The sequence below is a fragment of the Lycium barbarum genome, chromosome 11 (genome assembly GCF_019175385.1).
Source record: "Lycium barbarum isolate Lr01 chromosome 11, ASM1917538v2, whole genome shotgun sequence".
Lineage (NCBI taxonomy): Eukaryota > Viridiplantae > Streptophyta > Magnoliopsida > Solanales > Solanaceae > Lycium > Lycium barbarum.
Genome location: NC_083347.1, coordinates 34567991 through 34585024, shown reverse-complemented (window position 1 = coordinate 34585024; position 17034 = coordinate 34567991). Strand labels below are relative to the sequence as shown.

At 34.4% G+C, this 17034-nt stretch overlaps 1 protein-coding gene and 1 long non-coding RNA gene across 4 annotated transcripts; both read left to right on the top strand.

Moving 5' to 3' along the window:
* Positions 1-115: 115 nt before the first annotated feature.
* LOC132618554 (auxin-binding protein ABP19a-like) lies at positions 116-1053 on the top strand. Its single transcript, XM_060333586.1, has one exon. It carries the CDS (start codon positions 160-162, stop codon positions 793-795), a length of 636 nt encoding a protein of 211 aa, XP_060189569.1. The 5' UTR covers positions 116-159; the 3' UTR covers positions 796-1053.
* Positions 1054-7205: 6152 nt separating this feature from the next.
* LOC132619036 (uncharacterized) lies at positions 7206-12564 on the top strand. 3 transcript variants are annotated; one of them, XR_009574480.1, is made up of 4 exons: positions 7206-8659; positions 9359-9611; positions 10807-10892; positions 12147-12564. It is a non-coding gene; the product is annotated as an uncharacterized LOC132619036 (long non-coding RNA). The 3 variants fall into 3 exon arrangements; XR_009574479.1 differs by having other exon boundaries at positions 9359-10695; XR_009574478.1 differs by having other exon boundaries at positions 9359-10892.
* The last annotated feature ends 4470 nt before the right edge of the window (positions 12565-17034 follow it).

The following is a 17034-nucleotide window of genomic DNA, read 5'->3' as shown; positions in this document are numbered from 1 at the left end:
AAAAGCATGCACGTGAAACCCTCATCAGCATGGCCTGCCATATCTCTATCAACCAATAGAAGTAACGCAAAAAATAACATCCATGCAAATTCAACCTCTATAAAACCCTATCAAGATAACAAACACTCCTCATCAACCAAAACAAACCATCTTCACAAAATGTATTTCCAAGCCTTCTTCATCTTCTCCCTTATCTTCATCTCCTCCTCTGAAGCCGCTGTCCTCGATTTCTGTGTCGGGGACTTGAACTTGCCTGACGGTCCCGGTGGTTACGCTTGCAAAAAACCTTCCAAAGTAACTGCTGATGACTTTGTATTTTCCGGCTTAGCAACTCCAGTTAAGCTAAACCCTATCATCAAAGCCGGGGTAACTCCTGCATTTGCTTCACAATTTCCAGGAGTCAATGGCCTTGGCATATCAATGGCTAGGCTTGATTTGGCTATAGGTGGAGTTATCCCAATGCACACACACCCTGGAGGATCCGAAGTGCTTTATGTTGTCCAAGGAAATATTTGTGCTGGATTCGTTTCGTCCTCAGACAACAAAGTTTTTTTCAAGACCCTTAAACCTGGAGACATTATGGTTTTCCCACAAGGGTTGTTGCATTTCCAGATTAATTCAGGGAAAACTCCAGCTTTGGCTATTATTTCACTCAGTAGCCCAACACCAGGTCTTCAAATTACAGACTTTGCTCTATTTGCTAATGATTTACCTACTGAAATTGTGGCAGCTACTACGTTCCTTGATGCTGCTACAATCAAGAAGTTGAAGGGAGTTCTTGGTGGCACCAACTAATGAAGAAAACTTGTTTTTGCTTTTTTAATTGGAATAATTTCGATGAATCTTTAATTGGGGTCTTTTTGTTTAGGTTTATTTTAGTTGTGTCCGAAAATTTCATGCCTTTGATGTCTTGTTCTGGCGTGTCTTGTTCGAGTGTCAATTTTCAGAGTTGAATTTGGTTTCTGGATTCTAGTTCCCTTTGTCATTTGTTTGCAAGGTATCAATTCAGTTCATGTAATTTATTTTCTTTAATAAGAATTTTAGTTTTATGCATTGATGCCGTAGATAAATATAGTACCTCTAGTACACAGTCAGGTCAACTTAAGGTAAGTGCAAGTAAAACCATCAAGTGGTCATGATCACCTCATAAAAACGGTACCCAATTACGTACCTGCTCATTAAACTATAGCTTTTGGGAGCTATTTTGAAGATTTGTTTCAAATCTTTGTTTGGCCATAAAATTTTGATAGATTTTGAAAACAAATCTTCAAATCTCAAATTCTGGCTCAAATATGTTTTTGGGCCAAGATCTATGTTTTGGCCTTTAAAAAACTATCCCAAACTTTTGTATTTTATAAAAAAAAAAAACCATCTATTTATGACCCAACTAATTCTATCTATGATGTTCCTCCATTAAAGCTGTCTACCATGTTTCCACAATTAAAACAGTCTTTTATATAAAGTGAATAAGCTAAGGTGTGCCCAAACAGTAGAAGAAGAAGAAACCATAGGGAAAATTGATCTGTTGCGAAGATAAAAATGCATCTTTGTATTGTAATTTGAACTGTAGTAGCTAGTAATTAAGTGTGTTATTAGTAGTTGTTATTAAAATATCATATTCTGCATATTTTGGGATTAACAAGTATGTATGTTTTGTATGGTTGAGTATTCTTGATAGTTTGTAGAACTTATAGTTATAAGTAATGTTTCATGTTTTCCAAAACAAAAAGTGAAATATGTTTTGAAAAACTATGGCCAAACGCATTTTCAAAACTTGGAAAACTTCACCCAAATCAAGTTTTTCAATTATTTTTGGGAATCTATGGCCAAAAGCTAGCTAAATCTTTCTTTCCGATTCGTTTTTTTTTTCTTAAGACACGATACTCAAATCTAGATTCACTCAAATGTAGATTCTTGTAATTATTCCCGTCTCAATTTAAGTGTTTTACTTTCCTTTTTGGTCCGTAAAAGAGTGTCTTCTTTTATATTTAGTAATTGACAATTCAAACATCATACATGACAAATTTATTACCACAAGATTCAAAAGATATTTTAGTACATTATACACATCTTTAGTTTAGGACTACAAGATTCAAAAGTCTCTCTTTATTTCTTAAACTCTGTGCATGCCAAGTCAAACTAAGACTCCTAAATTGTGACGGGGGAATAATAGTGTAAAAAAGAACTATGCTTTTACATATATATAACTTAAATCCTTTCTTTTATTTCATTCTGAACGTAGTATAATTATAATATAAGTACAAATTTGGAATTTCATATGATAGAACATTTTTTCAATAAAGCAGAAAGAGGTGATCATTATTTACTACTTATTCAAAACATATGCAGAGGCGGCCTAGACCAAAATCTCTCTACAAATTAAATATAATTGAGACTTATTAAGGGCATACCCTCAATCTCTTTGGACAATCTCTTCAGAATATATAGTCATTATTCTAAACCACATTATCTATTGATCAAGAGTTAAAATTGAGAATACGTTGTTCGATATGATTATCTATCTTTATGGTACGTCCACATGATCCTTTACTCCGTGTACTAAACGATAGTGACAACTGCAAAACCTGTCAATTTAGAGAGATAATTGATGTTAATGACAACTTATGTAATGATGTTATATACAGCACATGGTTTTCTGAAAATATGTCATTAATTTTTCACAATCCATATTAGGCACTAAAAATAAATTAATCAACCAAAAATTCCACCTCCAATTCATGAGTACTTAACCAAATATTTGTCGCGGAGTTTCACATTTGCGCTTAAAACTTCTCAATGTAGCATTGATCTTGATTACCAAGACATAGAAAAAGATAGATGAATGTGTTGGGCTAAGTCATTTGAGAAGTGACTCTTAACATGATAATATTGTTCACTTTAGATAAAGTCCATGCGATTTTTCTAAAAATCTCAAACGATTATGAATATTACTAAAGTTATATATATGTAGATTTCTTATTAACTTCCAAGATAAGACTCTACTCCAAACCTAACAAAATAGAGATAAAAGATACTTTTCAGAAGCTACCCACCAAAACATTATCTTAATGGATGTGTGGAAAAAAAATAGTTCATGGCTCTAGCATATCCAGCTCCTTTGTTTCTTGCGGAAACAAGGATATTCTATTCTCCTTTCGTTATAATTAGGCCTATTCTTACTCCACACATCTTGTACTTTACCGTCTTCTGCCTCTATTATATAATTTGGTACATACTGCCATGAAATTAAGAACAAGTAACGTTGTAGGGTTCATATATAGACTAGGCTTAAAAAAATCAGGAATCCCTCCACGTTTAAGGCCTGTTTGGAAAGCCACCCAGGTAATTGGAATTGGGTATAATTGGGTGTAATTACACAGTTTGACTTGTTTATTGACCAGATAATTACACAGTTAGGTGGGAATTGGGTGTAATTGACAGGGTGTAATTACACTCTCCAATTCTCAAGGGGAGGCTGAGAATTGGGTGTAATTACACCCTGTAATTACAGGGTTACTTTTTAGTCTGTTTATTTTTTTACTTTAATTCATTTTTATTTTTAATTTAATTTATTTCTATTATTTTAATTTTTTTGATTTTAAATATTTTTTTATTTCTATTATTTTAATTTCTTTTTTATTTTTACTTTTTTTTTATTTTTATTTTTTAAAATGTATTTTTCTTTTTATATTATTTATTTTTCATTTTCTTTCTTTTCATTCCCAACCTTTACTTCTTGTGATTCCATGTAATTGCTCGTATTTTTTTTATTTTATTCATTTAGCATAACCGTGTTATTATTCTAATATTTGAAACTACACCTCTTAATATTGGAAAGAATGAGTTATTAACAAACTTGACATATAACAGGTGACATTATTAAAGTATAATTTCATTGTGAATGGGGTTATAGACTTATATTTTTCCTTTCTTTTGAATTATTTACTTAAGTTACGTTGGAACTTACTTATGTAATGTTGGAATTTGACATAAGAGTATTATGTTGAACTTTTTCTTTTGGATTTTGAATTTAGGTTATATTTTCAATTTTAAGTTATTTGCTTTCACATTGCATGTTGTTTATTTTTCACTTACATTTGATGGATTTTTTGTGTCAAACATCTGAATAATGTTATGGCATTATATTTATTAATATTATTTTTTGTCAAACATCCAATCCATGACGTTCTCACAAAAAAAGTCTTCTTTTAAGTTTTATAATTAATTAAAATTAAATATTAATTTGAAAAATATATATCAATTATTTTTGTTACAATATTAGTTACAAATATATGATTATTAATTAATATATTTTCAAGAAACAATGTGTTATTAAATAACTAATTTAATATCATTTATAAAGGCAATACATTTTAAATATTAATTTTAAATTTTTTATAATTAAATTTTATTTTTAAATTAAACTGACTGTGTAATTACACTTGTGCAACCAAACAGCACGCTTGTAATTACACTGTAATTACGTTATGACAAACAAACAGATCGTTGTAATTATACTACTGTGTAATTACTACGCTGTGTAATTACTACCCTAGTAATTATACCAATTCCAATTACCAGGTGGCTTTCCAAACAGGCCCTTAATAAAAAGTTTCGAATGGAGAAATTCTTTAATTGGAAGTGTTTTCTTTCTTAATAGGACATGGCCCACACTACTCGAAACTTGATTAGACGGTACCCACAAATTTTAAATAGCAAATGGTTAATTAAAAAAAAAAAGGACTTCTTGTTTTCCACTTCCAAGACGATCACTAAACAATCCATGTCTTGTATATATGCGGGATCATTTGTCCAAAAAAAAATATATATATATCTTAAGAGCACGTTTGGTTAGTAGAAGAGGTTTCATTGTTTGGTTGCTTCTTTTATCTTTCACATAAAATAATATTCGCATAAGTTATGCGAGAATCTATGTATTATTTTATGTAGAGATGTAATGCGGAATAACAATACATGTATTAATGTTTAGTAATATACGGACTGAAATAACATTGGTAAAAATTCCCCATACTCTTCACATTTATTCTTATTTCCTTGAAAATATCCAGTAAGAAAATATATCCGCGCAACTAATTAATCTTACATTACTAATTAATCACTATTTTATAAACTCTGCATTACTAACTTCTACGGTACTAATTCCTGTTTTATTAATTTCTACCCAACTTATCTACGAACCAAGAGACTCATTAATTAGTCTATTAGTCTTAATGCTAAAGCTACTACCTACTCTTAACAAATAACAAGTAGTATATATTTACTACTCCTCCCGGCCATCTCATAATAGTTTATTTCCACACATACTTGTTGAGTCATGTCCAAACATTATGTCTAGATTCAAGGTTAAGGTTAAGAAATAATTTTGACTTTCTATAATACCGCTCTTAATAATATACATAAATGTGGGCCGGGGTCATTGTAAACTTTTAATAAAATGGTACGAAGTGGAAATTTAATGGTTTTTCAAATCTCTAAGTACCTCATTTGTTTTCACTTAATGAAAGTTTTAATTATTCAGATCTCAGTTGTTAAGTTTGTTTATTTCCATTTAGTGCATTTTTTTTTCATTTTACAATCACTTAATGAGTCTGAATAGATCGGAATGATTAAGAGCTATAACAAAGTCTTAATATTATTAGGATGTTTATTCAAGAGTTTCTACTAAGATGACAGTTCATCACTACTCCATCCACTTTGACCGCTAATTGTTTCACCCACCTCATTATCTATTAACTACCGCCGCTGCCCACTATTATCAACTACCATTCCCTGCTACCCATAGCTTTGAAAACTGTGAACCTAATATAAGAATCCATTGATGATGAACGTAACTTAGAAGCTTAGCTTGAGAAGAAAGAAGAAGACATGTAGAGAATGAACTCAACGTTGTGTTGATCAAAATGAAAAATGGCTGAATGAATTACTACAGTGTTTAGGCTATATATGTATCTACACGTGTATACAAAAATATCTAATAACAAACTCCTACTCCACTAACTACTTTGGCAGCTCATTAAGAGCTCATCAACCTCTTAACTAACTTGCGAACAATTAACTCCTTAACTAATAACTACGTACTTACCATTCTTTTGATCAAGTAATTCCAGTCTCAACACATTCTCCCTAAAGATAGTAGATGCAAAAACATTTAGCTCTCCCAGCTTGGACAACAAATACTCATGGTGTGCTCTCAACAATGCCTTAGTCAGGATATCTGTTTGTTGTTCCTTAGAACTGATGTGGTGTGTCTGAACTAGGCTTGCTGTACATTTTCTCTTATCAAATGGCAGTCAATATCTATGTACTTTGTCCTCTGATGTTACAGATTTTGTCTCTATCTGCAAGGTTGTTTTGCTATCACAATACAGATAAATGGGTTCCTTTATTTCAACTCCCAATTCTTTGAGCAGTCCTATTTACCACACCTGTTCTCACAATGTTGAAGTCATGCTCCTGTTCTGATTTTGGTGTACTGCTTGCGACAATGTTCTGTTTCTTTGACTTCCATGATGTGATTGACTTTCCAGGCTTAGCCTCACTATGAAACATGTTATTGATTTCCTGGGGTGTGTACACATAAGTCCTCATTATTTACCTATTCTGCTGGGGTGTGTACACATAAGTCCTCTGCTGTAGCATCCCACGAGAATGGAAAAGGTCACTATATCTTGTGTTCACAAACTCTTTCTCATTATCTAATATAATGACCTTCACTAATTTATTAAAATGATTGTGCACCGTTTGAGAAATTGTCTCGGCACTACTATATTATTAGATTTTAACTTGAGTAAAAACAACCAAGTAATCTGGAGTGATCATCAACACTATAGCAAGAAACATTTTATTTCCATCAAAGGTTTGTACATTATTGTAAGGACCTCACACATCAATATGTAACAACTAAATCTTCTAATGCGATATTTGTACTTCTAGTAAATGGCAACCTAGTATGCCTAGCTAAGAGATAAATAGAACAATTCTCTAACGCATTTAGACTATTAAGATGTGCCAAGCCAAAGATTTGTCTGATTACTCCAACTGGGAGTGTCTCATCTTTCTCTGCTGAAGGCCAACATCTTCTTTTTTTGACCTTGTGTGCATTCCTATGTTTGTTAAATTGGTGATTGCGGCAGGAGTTTGAGATAGCAAGTAGAGCCCATCGCTCATTCCCTACCAGTCTCTTTGACCTTCCTACTGTAAAGGTCCTAAAACACACAAAAATCAGGAGAAAAAGGGACAGAACATTTAACTCCCTAGTGATTTTAGAAACTAACAACAAATTATATTTGAAACATGGAATATACAAAACATACTCAATTTTTCTCCCACCTGTAATTCTACAAGATCTAACCTGAGACATCTTAGTGACATTACCAATTGATAGATGAACTTTCTATACCTTTGTACTATTGAGTCTAACTGTTACACTCCATAATAATCTGTGCTACTTGTATTAAAACAAGAAAGAATGAGTTAAGAAGGTTCAAGGAAAGTTAATCGAGTTAGTAAGAATATCGTTATATATACATGGTTTCCTTAAGTATCCCAAGGCGACACGGTTACCTAAAGGGTGTGGAATCGCGCTATGAGTATGTATATGAAGTAATGCGAGTGACCTTTTAAAGTATTTGAGATTATTAGTAATGATATAGAGGGTGGACAAAAGATATGAATATACTTTTGCGATTGGAGTTTCGTCAAAGCTTTGTGAGTTCTCTAGTTATGTTTAAGGTTATTGTGAGTCTTTGGACCCTTCAAGATGTGTATATGGATTTTTTATTGATGTATATAAGTGTGTATATGTATGCATAAGAGGTTACATAAGGTTGGAAGAGGATTAGAAGTTAAACGAAATGAATCGGAACAACTTCAGTAAAATTTCGGACCCGATTTTAGTCTATATTGTAGGAGGCATATCTCCTTGAATATGAGGAGTTTTAAGGTGTTTCAAAAGCCTAAAATGAAGTTCATCGAGTCTAGTTTGTAATGCAACAAACCTCTCGTCAAAATGATATCGGGATAAGGAGATATGGACGATGTAAGTTGGGCTGGCAGGGCAGCAAGTTTGGACCCGACCCAAACACTCACATTTCGGCCCATGAGGCCCATTAAACTCAATAGATAAGTCACCACTTTGCCTTATATCATTTCACACGACCTAAAACAGATCCAAAACCCTTATTTTCTCTCCCAAACCCCCTTTCTAATTGAGCCATCATATAAGCTAAATCCTAGACCCTTGACATGATATTAGTTAAAGAGAAGTTGTAGCTTAAGTTTTTTTTTTGTGTTGTTAAGCAAGCAGCTGGAAAGAGGAACAAGATTCTTGAAGATTCTGATTGCTAAAGGTAATTTCAACCTCCCACTCATGTTATCAATTTGGATTAAAGGTTTAATATGGTGTATACGTGAAGGAAACGTTGATATACAAGCTAGAGAGAGAGAGAGCATAAGCCATGGCATTCGGCCATGGCTAGCAAAATTGGAGCTCAAATTTGTTGATCCAAAAATCAGATTTTCTAGGTATTTCAGCCCTTAGGAAGGTGATAATAACGTGGAGAATTCATTTGGAGCAACAAGAACAAGTATTAGTGCATTTCACAAATTCTAGCTAAGTGGAAAAAGCCAACTTGTTAAGGTAAGAGTTGATCATTTTTCTATGTGTTTGATGATGAAGTTGGACGTGTGGGGAATATGCAAATGTAAATTGTATGTGTGAAATTATGTATCTTGATGTTGAAGCATAGTTGTAACTTGGTAACATGAATTGCACGAATGTTGGAATGTTGTTGAATGCCGTAGGGGCTGTTTTTAATTGAAATTTGATGGACTGATTTGAATTAATATATTGGTTGTTGTAATCATAGATTATGTGATGAGAATGAAGGAATTTAATGGTTAGAGTTGGAGTTAAAATTGTTGTGGGTTGTTGTAAGGATTATAGAGATAATAATGTGATTTACTTGCATATGGATAGATGATGTGGTGTCGTGTGACTGCTGTTGTATTTCCCTGAAATTTGCTGAAAAGATGGCATGAAATAAGTCGTAAGAAGTGTATATGGGCTGCTTGGTGTGTTGTAAGTGTTCGTTAGAATTTCGGGCATCGTTATGTTATAGTTTAGGGGCTGTTTTCGGCCCAATTTGGAGAAATTGTTGGATCGTTGGAAATATTATGTGAATTGTTTAGAATGTTCTTGAATGTTGTTAGTATGGGTTTGGGTTAGTATTTGAATGTATAGGCGTTGATGTTGGCTTGAAGGTAAGCCGTTGAATTGAATATTTGGAAAGTTGTCGAATGATGAAAAAGAGAGTATTAATGTAATATTGTCTTTCAGATTGGTTATTGGAGTTGCTAGGTTGGTTATTGTGGTTGTTGCTGTTGATTTTGAGCGAGTTAAATTCTCGGGATGGCCTATTTACAGGGGAAGTGCTGCCGAATTTTCTGTAGAATTTAATGTTAGTTTGGAATGAATGGCTTAAGTGCCTATGTTTAATATTGGATATTCGTTGGCATATTTGTAGACCTTGGGGAGCCTGAGGCGTAGATTGGAATTTACTTTAGATTGGCTATCTTGGAGTGCGTACGAGGTATGTAAAGCGCAACCCTTCTTTCTTTTGGCATGCCTTAGTTTTCAATAGGCTATATCACGAGCCTCGAGGAAATTCCAAATTCGAAATCCGAGCACGTTATGATCCTTATATATATTTCTTGGCATTCTTATGTATGTTGTGATGAAGTATGAACAATTATGTCTTCGAAAGCATTGATTTTCAAACTTTGTACAAAAAGTTGTTTTAAAGAATTCCGTAACTACGAAATGCCATATCTTTTGCATAAAGGCTCGGATTGCTCCAATATTTTCATAAGAGTTTGCATGATGTATCGTATGTTTTCCATGAGCGGGCCCGATTCGGGTCGATACCCGTTCGTGGGTCTCGCGACTTTCCTTTATGTAATTCGGACGACTTTTGAAAGAATTTGGTATGATTATCATTTCGAATTTCAAATATTATCATTTTACTTATGTTTGAATTTATGATAATGATTTTATGCATATGACTACTCTATTAACTACTAAACAAAAATTGTTTTAAATAATTCATTAAGTCTTATAAATTGTTTTGGCACTCGGAACGACTTCAGAAAGGTATGCTTCTGTAATTCATTATGACATCCGAAACTCACTTATTATGATCCTGTCTTACTTCATTGAATTGGTTTGTCATTGATATGCCTCATCGAGTCTCTGAAAATATTTATGATATTTTAACTGCATTTAGTTTCTCACTACTCTATTCGTGGATGCCCCAATGTTTCCCACACTGAGCCCGGGCCAGGATATGTTGTCAAGCGTAATCCTCTGCATTGTTCGTCGTGCCTCGATGTGAGGGGGCAGGTATACGTGTACATGGGTTTGTGGAGTATGCTGTGCCATGTACACATGTTCTGATATGATTTGCCATGGCCATCTGATATGATATACTATGTTACGGGGTTATGCCCTTATTCTGATTCTTCTGTGTTGTGGCACCAGCGTCGGGAGGGTGGCCACGTTCTGTTTGCCGAGTCCCTTGGCAGGGGCCGGATTTGATATGACATATGTTTCTGTACACACTCCGCATGTTTTGAAGATATGTATTTGATACTTTGGATTTTCTACTCACTTTTTCTGTACGCTCTGTACCAGTTATGATTTTGGTTCTGTAATTCAGGCTTTACATATTCAGTACATATTTCGTACTGACCCCCTTTCTTCGGGGGCTGCGTTTTCATGCCGCGCAGGTACCGACGACAGGTTTGCTGATCCGTCCGTCTAGGATATCTTTTCTGCCATTTGGAGCGCTCTTTTATTCAGAGCCCATCTTTTGGTACAGTCTGTCACTACTGTATATATATATATTCTCGTTCATGGGTACGGCGGGGCCCTGTCCCGTTATATGATTTCGTCGGTCTGTTTAGAGGTCTGTAGACATGTTTGTGGGTTAGGGTCTTCTGTACGGATGCGTGTATATGTTGTGTTTGGGCGATCCCATTCGCCGCGGCGGCCGGTCCGCATATGTTTAAATGTTGCTTTGTTGGCCCTGGGTGGTCATTGTTGGTATTATCTGTGCGCAGGGTTAATTTGGATAGTCTGTAAAACAAAGGAAACTCTGCCGAAATTTTTCTGGAAATTATCTAAATATTGAAATATAGCCTTGTCGGCTTCTGCTATATACTTGAATGCGTTTGATAATATTCGTTCTCAACTCTATTTAAAAATGATGATTTAGTTTGTATGTCCGTTTGGGTGCCCAAGTAGGGCACCAGTTGCGGCCCACGGGGCTGGGTCGTGACACTAACCTTATTCTCCAGCATGTTCAAGTCAAAGATCATGTGATTGGTGGATCCTGTATACACAATTCTTTCTCATTTATCAGAATTAACTAAACATGCATGTAGAGTACCTGCCATATTAGATGAGCATTCCTTAATGTTATCTTTGGTCAACAACCTTAGAATTTGATTATACTGATCTGGGATGAAATATAAAGATTGAGTTGAGTCCATAACACGCTTATTACTGAACTGTCCATGATCTTCTTCTCATGTCTCCTATTTGTCTTCATTGTTACATTATGAGCAGCAGTCTTGCCAAACTTCTTTTGAAATTTAAGCAACAACTCTATAACATCCTGCTCGAGTATGCCCCTTTAATTAACAAAAGTCACACTTTAGGTTATAGTTCCTTTGCATGTCTAGTAGACGTCAATGCAGTCATCTCTATTATCTCTGTTGAAACATGTATTGGTGATGCTTCTCTGACTCTTCCTTTTGATCAACATCGAATATAAAGAAGGAACTGGAACCATCATCCAGATCTGACCTCGTGCTTGCTCATAAGTTTCATTTAATCCCATCTAAGATTATAACCACTTCTACCTTTGTACGAAATCAACAAAAGCTCAAGACTTCTCACAGTCAAATCAAGAATCTGGGCAAAGAGTTTAACTCAACCCAAGGAACTCATAATTATTTTAAAAGACCAATCTTCCCCAGTACCTTGTTGGGTCGGTCAATGATACTTGCTGAGCATGTCTTATTTTTTTTTACTCATGCTACACTTGCTTCACCTTTGTGTGCAGGTTAAGCCGCCATGTTGTGGGTTCGTGAAAGAGCATTGGAGATTATTCCAGTGTTTCAAGGTTGAGTTGTCAGCTAGTCTGTGGTAGCTTAGAGTCTTTATCTCTGTACTCAGTCTTAACGAGAAGTTGTGTTATGACTTTGAAAAAAGGGTCTTATAGCTCAAAGTGGGTTAAGGCAAAAAGTAATTTTAACGTGGTCAAATCCACACCTGGAAAAAAAAAATGACAAGCCGTCATTGTGCAGTTCAGAGAAGCCTTTTAAAGTTGAGAAACAAAATCAAATTTGAATACTTGTATTCTTAACCAGATGTTGTATCTTCAGTAACCGCGTGTATTTCCTATTCTTAGTAGCTTTTGACTTGTGATACCATTTATTAGGGGTTGTAGAGTAGTATTTCGTATTGTTCTAACTTGGAAACTCTTTATTTATGATTATTCTGCTATTTTTTATTTTTGCTTTAATATATCGATATTGTGGTTACATTATTGGTTACCCTACCGGAGTAAGTTAGGTGTCATCACGGTCAAGGTAGAATTTTGGGTCGTGATACTTTTAGCTGCATTCGGAAACAGTCATCCTACCTTGGTAGGAGTAAGGTCTGCGTACATTATACCCTCCCCAGACCCCAAGATGTGAGATTTCACTGGGCTGTTGTTATACTTTTAGCTGCATAAATAAGATTTTAGCCAAAACGATGGAGTTACAGCTGTGTATTTGTTTTTATTTCTTTAGATTCTTTAGATACATTGACTAGGGGTGTCAAATACATTTTTTTGTACGGATTACCCTTCTTTTGGGGTGGTCTTTAAATTTTGCCCCTCATATTTATGTTCTTTAAGTTTTGCCCTTCGCTTGGATACCTGAGGTTCTGGGTTCGAACCCCCGCCCAGGCATAAAATAAAAAAATAATTTCACAAGACAGGGCTGGGGGGAGTGTATGCCGGATCCGGCATACAATCCTGAAGGAAAAACTAAAGTTATGCCGGAGGGGGCAGACTTTGCCTTGAGACATATATATATATATATATATATATATATATATATATATATATATATTTTATTTTTATTTTTATTTTTTACTTTTCAAGGCAAACTTTTAATTATGCCTTAAGGAAAAGTTCCGTCTTATGGGGCATACTTTTAGTTATGCCTTAACTAAAAATGTGCCCCATAAAATATAACTAAAAGTTCTGCCTTATGAGACATACTTTTGGTTATGCCTTAATTAAAAGTTCTGTCTTATGAGGCATACTTTTGGTTATGCCTTAATTAAAAGTCGGCTCCATAAGGCATAGTTCCTTAAGGAAAAGTTTTGCCCCATAAGGCATAACTAAACTATGCCTTGAGGAAAAGTTATGCCCCCTCCGGCATAACTTTAGTTTTTCCTTAAGGACTTTATGCCGGATCCGGCATACAATCCTTAAGGAAGGCATAAAGTCCTTAAGGAAAAAGTAAAGTTATGCCGGAGGGGGCAGACTTTGCCTTGAGACATATATATATATTTTTTTTACTTTTCAAAGTAAACTTTTAATTATGCCTTAAGGAAAAGTTCCGTCTTATGGGGCATACTTTTAGTTATGCCTTAACTAAAAGTGTGCCCCATAAAATACAACTAAAAGTATGCCCCGTAAGGCGGAACTTTTCCTTAAGGCATAACTAAAAGTTTTCCTTAAGGAAAAGTTCTGCCTTATGAGACATACTTTTGGTTATGCATTAATTAAAAGTCTGCCCCATAAGACATAGTTCCTTAAGGAAAAGTTTTGCCCCATAAGGCATAACTAAACTATGCCTTGAGGAAAAGTTATGCCCCCTCCGGCATAACTTTAGTTTTTCCTTAAGGACTTTATGCCGGATCCGGCATACACTCCCTCCAGCCCTGCCTTGCGAAATTATTTTTTTATTTTATGCCTGAGCGGGGGTTCGAACCCAGAACCTCAGGTATCCAAGCTAAGGGCAAAACTTAAAGACCACAAATATGAGGGGCAAAATTTAAAGACTGCAAATATGAGGGGCAAAATTTAAAGACCACCCCAAAAGAAGGGCAATTCTGCGAATTGCCCTGTCAAATATGACCCAAAAATTGATGGTGCCCAACCCGCCCAAAATCTTATGATTGGGCACAAGATAATTTTGTATTGGGTTGAATTTTAGCTCGCAACACAACCCGTTTTTAAATGATCTCAATGTTAGCCTAATACTATTCTAACCCGTAAATAACCTAAAGAATCGCCCAACTTTAAATCCTTTTTTTTTTGCGTGGATTTCCCTTCAAAGGCGCTAGTCTTTAATTTTTGTCCTTCGCTTAAAAAAGTGGCCGAAAATACCCTGAGTTTCTGGGTTCGAACCCCCGCTCTGTCAAAGAAAAAAATAAATTTTGCAAGGCAAGGCTTTCGCGAAACCTCGGCCTTAAGGCCTAACATTTGCCCAAAATTAGGCCTATTCGGTCATAAATTAGGCCTTAAGGCCTAATTTTGCTACAAAACTCTGCCTTGCGATTCTTTTTTTTTTTTTTTTGTTGAGTCGGGATTCGAACCCAGAACCTCGGGGTTTTAAGCGAAGGGCAAAAGTTAAAGACCAGCAATTTAAGGGGCAAAAATTAAAGACCACTCCCAAAGGGCAATCATGCAAATTTCCCATTTTAAACTCATTCGTTTTCATTTTTTTGCGTGGATTTCCCTTCCTTTGGGGTGATCTTTAATTTTTTCCCCTCAAATCGTTGGTCTTTAATTTTTACCCTTCGCTAAAAAAGGTGGCCAAAAATACCCCGAGGTTCTATATTCGAACTCCTGCTCAGTCAAAAAAAAATCACAAGGGAAGGCTTTTGCAAGAAGGCTGCCTTATGCGGCAGACAATCAGACATTGCTTAAGGCATAACTACAAGGCAGACTTGCCTTGTAAGGCAAGTCTGCCGACTCTGGTACACTTTTAGTTATGCCTTAAGGATAAGTATGTCATCTCCGGCATAGGTTTTATGTAACTTCATCCGAAATTATTATTATTTTTACTCTGCTGAGTTTCGAAACCAGAACATCAGGGTATTTTTGGCCACTTTTTTTGCGAAGGGCAAAAATTAAAGACAAGCAAATTGAGGGACAAAAATTAAAGACCGGTCTCTACGAAGGATAATCGTGCAAATTGTCCATTTGTTTTCTCTTCTGTGTAAACTAATAGGCGTAACACGTAGACTTTGGATAAAGATCAGTATATGTATATTCCGAATTTTCAGAGTTTGTCAAAAATGTTCCTCAAACAAAAATGAACCAAGTTGAAGTTATTCATGACAATTGTATACCAATTGAGCAAAACTGACAACCTCAAAATTATGTCATGATAAATTAGGTATCAATTAGAAATTTTATAATCACTACTCAAAGAATTTTATACCTTCCAGGTTAAACATAACAAATTATTCTCATAAATATATCCTAATTTTAATAAAAAAAATATATTAATAGTGAGAAATTTAAATGTTTTAAGAAATGCTAACTGATTTAACAATGCCTATGATTGAAAAATAACCTAAACAGTTGATTGTGTTTGTTCTTGTTCAGTTAATCTTATAGTTTTTTCTAATGTTTATGATGACATAATAATTAAGAAATACGACGAGAAACTAAATGATTTGTTTGAAGCAAAGAAAAAGTAATTGGGTCAAGCTTGGTGGGTGGGTCATGACCCAGCCCATTTCAGGCCAACTCATTTCTGTCCAAGCAATTTTTGTGTTGGTCCTCTGCCCTTTTCTTGCCACGTATTGTCTTCCTCCAATTGCCCCCACCCAATAGTCTATAGGCTGAAAAATGTTGCAGTCAATTACCCTTCCCATTATCATCAAACAAAAGACTACCATACATGTTGCCGGCAAGCTATCCTCGCCTACCTCATCTATAGGTGTTTCTATCCGCCCACGCGCAAGATCCGATTGACTACACCCAACCTATATATTAATTCAACTCATTTTAACTCATTAAAATTTAGCCAAACCATCCATTTGACAACCCTAGAAGTGACTATTTATTCCAATTATGTATTTTTTCTTTACGGCCCAAAACTATAGAAGAACATGGCTAAAACTTCATTATTTTTAGGGGGAAAAAACGTAAGTAGACAAGAATATATAAATATTTACATATTGTTAGCAGGTAATAAATGCAGTAAACATTTTGTAGCAGTTTAATTAAGAGTTCTATGGTAAAACAACTTCCTATGTATAAGGAAAACCTCCATACGATCCTACTTTTTAGCCAAAGCAACTTCCTATATATAAGGAAACCTACGTTCCTACTTTTATATCTTCCAAAACGATTATATCTAACTTCAATACCATAACTTCTTCATTCTTATTAAATGCATATAAAAGGTATACAAAGCATTAATATATATAAAAAGCAAAATTTGATCTTATGTATATTGTGTAAATGTATGATAAATAATATTTTAAGCATAGGCAGTACTGTAGTTGAAAACTATACAAAATTTTGAGAATACACATGACCGCAATTCTTTTTTATTATACAAATATCATATAAGTAATATTTTGAAATTAAATTTATATCAGAAATAAACTTATACAAAATATATATCATGAATATGTGAATTCCTCTGTAACTGTTTTTATATCTTATATACATTTTACTATACCTTGTATAATAAATTTTATATACCTTGTATAATTTTGTTATACATTGTATACATTTTATTAAACCTTGTATACATTTCATATACCACGTATAATTTTATTATACATTGTATGATAAATTTTTATACCTCGTATAATTTGTATGAATCAAATAATATTTACATATGCAGTTATACCTCATATAATAATTGTCTTTCGAATATATTGTTTTGAAATGTATTTGTTGGATATTTTTTAATAAATACATATTA